Source organism: Varroa jacobsoni, unplaced genomic scaffold, assembly GCF_002532875.2.
Source record: "Varroa jacobsoni isolate VJ856 unplaced genomic scaffold, vjacob_1.0 scaffold_227, whole genome shotgun sequence".
Taxonomy (NCBI): domain Eukaryota; kingdom Metazoa; phylum Arthropoda; class Arachnida; order Mesostigmata; family Varroidae; genus Varroa; species Varroa jacobsoni.
In genome coordinates, this window is record NW_019213129.1 from 85,203 (window position 1) to 90,833 (window position 5,631).

Genomic DNA, 5,631 nt, shown 5'->3' on the forward strand with positions numbered 1-5,631 from the left:
TCATACGGTCAAACGTTAGTTACGCGCCATCAGTAATTACAACTTCTCATGAAATACAAAAAACAATAACAAATAAAAAAACAACGGTTTTGTTGAGCTTAATTTAAAAGACCTGCACTGCGTATCCATCCATTAGAAGTGATATAGGCCGAATATGCCTAACTTTGAAATGTGTCTAAAGGCACGCCGCTGGTGATATCCGTTTACGGCTCGGATTTTTTTTTATTTTTAATAAGTATTTGTTAGATTCTGCCGTCTTTGCATCCTAAAGCACGTATAATGTCAGACTTCGGCCAACGACCTTGCTTGTCTAAACGTACTGATATTTATCCATGTCGTTTAACGGGCAACTCTATTACTGGAAATGCAGTTAATGTCAGTAACAACGGTATCGATAATATGTTATGTCGTTATTCGGGCTCTGTTCTCATCTCTCGTACTTATGTAATATCAAGCGATCGGCAGACGAATTTTTTTTCCGCACCATAGAAATACATCGCTATTTTGCTATGGTACCATGATAGCCGAAAGCCCCTAGGACCCAATGGGGAGCCAGCAGCCCTTAATCGTTATTTGCCATTTTGTGATGGACCTTCCTGTTGACAAGTGCTACCAAGAAGACTAACATAACAATACATCCATGCGAATCTATTGATCTCAAGATAAGGTGAAGTATTTACGGCGTTGCCGTGGTGACCGACTTCAGTCTGCTGCAATGTGAAGCTATACAAATTACCCACCAAAGGGACTACTGATAGGTACATACAATGTTTGATACTTGTGGCACTATTATTGACGGTTCCTTTGAAAGTCAGCTTGAGCTCTTGATCGCTATTGATCGTACGGGATCAAGAGATGATATCTGTACTGGCGTGCTTTCGTTACTGGAGGATCACTAGCCGATCAGGTACCTGCCGTATTTCAACCACCCCCATACGCTTTCATCAGTCTACCAATTGAGACTTTGTTAACGTGCGAGATCCATGTTTCAAGTTCACCACGCAGGAATAAGTGAATAGGTTTAGAGAGTTTAGAATATCTAATCTTCTGGAAAAAGGCAACACCCTTATCGTAAACGCTTGCGGATCGCGTCGGCGACAAAGTAGCAAAATATAGATTGTGATGGATGATCTTGCGTGGAAGGACTAACGTTAATTGGTTGCCTTTTGCGGCGCCATGAAGTTTGTGCTAAATGTAGGAACCGGTTACGGCTGCAGTCTTCGCTGTGTTTTCTGTTGGTCAGGCGAGTTTTTGCTGATAAACCCCCAGAGGCTACCATTATTCCAGCGTAGGAAGCAATAGGGAAAGGTGCCATTGTGAAGGAAAATCTACCTGTAATTCCTTTCTAGCAATGGCAGTAATAGCGTCAAATTTCGAAGGCCAGCTATAAATATAACATTTAGAAGGAACAATTCGCAGACTATTTTCACAAGTACGAATACCTAGTATTGTTTTTAGTATACGGGGAATGGATTTTCGGTAGCAGGATTAAGATCGATACAGGTTAGAAATCTACGTAAAGTCTTCTACAAAGCTCAATGATGACGATGTCTGCGAAAATGACAGATACCAAAAAGGTTCGGTCTGGTCTTTTAGATGATCAAAGTGCAAACGCCACTATTGACAATGAATCAGGTGTTGCCTAACTACTATACACTCGGACGCTAGGATTATTGCGGTTGATAGGGATGGGATCGTAAATTGTTGTATGGCACCCCATTCTGAAAGCTTTCTATAGAGTTCTGTTTTGTTCCGTTGCGGACTTCAAGTTTATTTCTGGCAACTACTCTTGTACTGTTCTACCAACTGGCAATGTTGTCACGGCTGTCACTATTGAAGCAGCATCAACCGATTTTTCCGCTCCTACATCTACCTACAACAATGTCCAGGTTAGGACGTTTGCCGTATTATTATCATCATCAATAGCTACAACAGCGACAAATCAACTGAATCCATCTATCGGCAAAGCCATGAACAGCTCCTGGCTCACGTGGGGCCAGTGATAACGGTGATGCAATGCAGGGCATAAATCTAGCTTTCTTCAACGCAGCAACTACGGGAGTAGACGGGTTATTTGGAGATATACACGCAAAAAGTGAGCCTGGTGATTGAGACTCCGATGTTCCTTCCCTGGTTTTGCACAGGTGCAAGAAGGCTATGTTTGCATCAACGTCCCCATGTTTCACAGCTATCACGGATCCTGTCTCAACAGAGATGATGATGACAGAGCGAATGATACAAGCGTCGGCCGACAACAACTCGAAGCTTGGCGCGAAACATTTACGATGCTGCTGTGATCAGTGTTGCAGCGACTTTTACAGCATCAGCTGCTATTGCCGCTGCTGCGACAGTCACGCCGCCGTCGTCATGTCAGCCGCATGACACAACGGGAAACAGCGGAAGTTACAGCCAGTACAACAAGTACTTGAGTCGAGTTAATCCAGCGAAGGACGACAGTGCCCGATTAGACGCCGTCACAAGCGAAGTGGAAGTAGGCAATAAACAACCGGGAGTTACTGGAGCTTGAGAGGAAAGATCATCAAAACGACTGCCGTCAACAGTATTGTCAACGTTGTCAACAAAAACTACTTGACCATCGTCGATACCAACATGGTGAAGGTTTACCCTATGACGAACATTTTTTTTATTAAAGGATTGCACCGAATTCGTTGCTTCCAGAACCACTTACGCGGTTCGTTGTCGAACAATATCGCCCCGCAGTTAGAGTGAGTGGATGCGTGTGTGCGTGCTTACCTGATTCATTGTATTTGTTATACCTTTACATGTGCTTTCGTGTTGTTACGTCTATTGATGTGTCCGTACATTTGTTTATATACTTTTCAGTGTTTGCGCGTATTTCTGAATAACGGTATTTTATTGTTTGATGCATGTTCCGGACAAGAGACGCGTTCATACTGCAAGATGCAACACTTTATATTTCGAGCGAGATGTCTTAAGTGAGCTATGTACCTCCATATCGACAGCACAGTAGCTCTACGGGCAAGTGTTGTAATGCAAAATAGATATGTCTACGTGGATATGTGCGGCCTGTTAAAAGGCACACGCAGGTTAAGATGCTAGCCTAAAAACAGTCGTTGATGCTGTTTTCAAGCGATTAAAATGAACTTGACCTAAGCAATTTGGTTGAGTAGTTACGCTTCGTCTTTGCCCACATATTCAAGCGGTACAATGCAGCCTACGCAGGACTGACGTGAAAGGCAGTTGTAGTGTATAATAATGCTGGACCTGAGGAAAAGAACAGCAGCGCCACATTTCTGCCGTGTTCTGACCCGCGTATCCGTGTTATGTGGTGTAGCGTTGTGTTGTCTTTTTGTGAATAGCAGAAGGCAGCTTCATAGGGCATATCTGTGTAGATTGTTAGGTCAAAGGGTGCGCAAACAGCAGTGGCAGAAGGGAGATACCCCTCAAGGCAATCACTAGCTCTGGGCAAAGGCTAAACTTTGGAAAGTTGTATCTAAGATAGCCCTTTAACGAGGGCTTTGCCTTCCAGTGGTCAAATAATGCACGTCAGCTCGGCTCCATCCTCTTTACAATATCGAACGGTTTTCGCTTTCCTCTTCAACGTACCCTCCCAGCGGTCAAGAGATACATAGACCTTGGTAAACCCGCCATAGTCCTTAGCACTGTGCTAATTTTTTCCTAAGTCAGCCTAACGTAGCGTCTAGTTTGAAGACTTTTGCGTTTCTAAGTTACGTTCTACGTACGTATGTGTGGCTTTCCTTTTTCAGATGTTTCGCAGGCCGTAACGAAAAAGTGTTTCCTAGCTTAATTCGCTGTGTCCAACATCTGTACAGCGGCTCCGCTGGTCCGCAGCGGCATTGCGGATCTTAGCTTTCCAAACACTTTCCACTAGAAATCGTTTCAATCAGCTACGAAAATTTCGGTAATTAAGGGTTCGTACTTACCCAGTTTACAGAACAGATCGACGTGGTATACATCAGGAAGGAAGAGCGTCCAAAGAAACATCATATTCTGCTCAATTCGCAGTTGAATTTGAAGAATTTCAAGCCAACAAATGATAACTTCGTGATTCTTTCCTACCTTATTTCTACGGTCATCTTCTTAAGAAACATCATCTTGGTAATAATGGTATTCACGTGTTTCTGTCCGCGTGACAAAGACGAATCGTCAGTTCCGCCGATTCAGACGGCACCTATGCCGACGTATCAGCCGCCGTCGGTGACAGCAGACACCATGAACAACCAGCCAATGGCTCTGCAGCAGCAGCAGTCATTCCAAAACCCTCACAGCAACCCCCACCCGTTCGCACCCTCTACATACGGGCCAGGGTCTGTTGTACCCACTGGGCAATATTCACCTGACCTATACCCTCCAGGGCAGTATCCATTTGCAGCGCAGTTTTCACCCCCAGGACCGCATTTACCAAGACAATATCCATCAGGACAGTACCCATTTTTTAGCCCATATCCACCTGCTGGACCCTACTCTCCTCCAGGCTCTTATCCTCCTGCCGCCCCGTATACGGTAACGGGCCAGATTGCTTCAGGAGCTCCTGTTCCCGTAATGCAACAACCAAACAGATCAGGCGGGGGCTTAGGTAGTGTGGGCACGTTTGCGGTAGGGGCTGCCGCAGGAGGCCTGGCAGGCTATGCCATCAACTCGATGGTTCACTCAGTAGATCACGGTAACAATGAAGAGAACCGCAGCGATACAGCTGACCACGAGACCACGGCAACGGCAAAAGTCGAACCGCAAAGGGACATTGACGTGATTCAGGAATACCCCAACAGAGGAGGCATGTATGGCGAAGTTGAGTCCGCGTACCAACAGCCGACGTATCCTAGTGAACAAACCACCCACAGTCCACCTCCCGGTGCCTACCAAGAGCCTTCGCACGATTCGGGTGACTTTGGCGGAGATGATATCAGCGGCGATTGTGTCGGTGAAGGCGACTCCGTCTAGCCGATAGCGGTTGACGTAATCATCAAAGAAATCAACCTAAGGCAGTTAGACCGAAAGAAAAAAGGAGAGCGAGAAAGGAAAGCAAAGGTACTATAACGTGACGTTTATGAGGATTGTTATGATAATATCTGTAAGTACTGTAATGCAATTGCAACAGCTCCTACGAGATTACATTTTATTAAAGTCTGCGTCTTATATTTGTTGTTACAAAAAATAAAAACACCCTACTATAAATTTGTGGAAGGTACAACTGGTCTTGTAGAAACGTTCAGCTGGGATTTTGCTAGACTAACTTGGTCCTATTGGAAATCTCAGGTCATCTAATACTAAATTGCCGGTTTTTGCAGCATTTTTATTTGAGCAAACACGTATAGTTTTCGATGATGTAGCATAAAACGTACCAGAGATGCGTGAATTATACAGAAAAAGAGCTCTATAGTTTCATAGAGGCAGTTTCGGAACCTTTAGGTCGACTAGTCTTCATGCGGATGGTTCGAATACAGGCAAGCAGATTCGTAGTGTCTTTAACCATTTCTTATAATTTCAATATTATCTACTCGTAGTTAAGCTGGTGTCACTCAATTCATGTAGGTTCAATGTAGTCAACAATGGCTAGAAAACCTTCTAGCTGGGTAGTGGCGCCTACATCGCGTGCTTATCGATTAATACTTTTCTTTATGCCTTAAT

At 44.5% G+C, this 5,631-nt stretch overlaps 1 protein-coding gene across 4 annotated transcripts; it reads left to right on the plus strand.

The window, feature by feature from the left end:
- Positions 1–733: 733 nt before the first annotated feature.
- On the plus strand, positions 734–5,194 carry LOC111273791 (uncharacterized). Of its 4 annotated transcripts, none has more exons than XM_022855741.2 (2): positions 734–907; positions 3,750–5,194. In XM_022855741.2, exon 2 carries the CDS (start codon positions 4,108–4,110, stop codon positions 4,942–4,944), a length of 837 nt encoding a protein of 278 aa, XP_022711476.1. In that variant the 5' UTR covers positions 734–907; positions 3,750–4,107; the 3' UTR covers positions 4,945–5,194. The 4 variants fall into 4 exon arrangements, with proteins under 4 accessions (XP_022711476.1, XP_022711475.1, XP_022711473.1 ...); XM_022855740.2 differs by lacking the exon at positions 734–907 and adding an exon at positions 2,322–2,619; XM_022855738.2 differs by lacking the exon at positions 734–907 and adding an exon at positions 2,322–2,613.
- Positions 5,195–5,631: the final 437 nt, after the last annotated feature.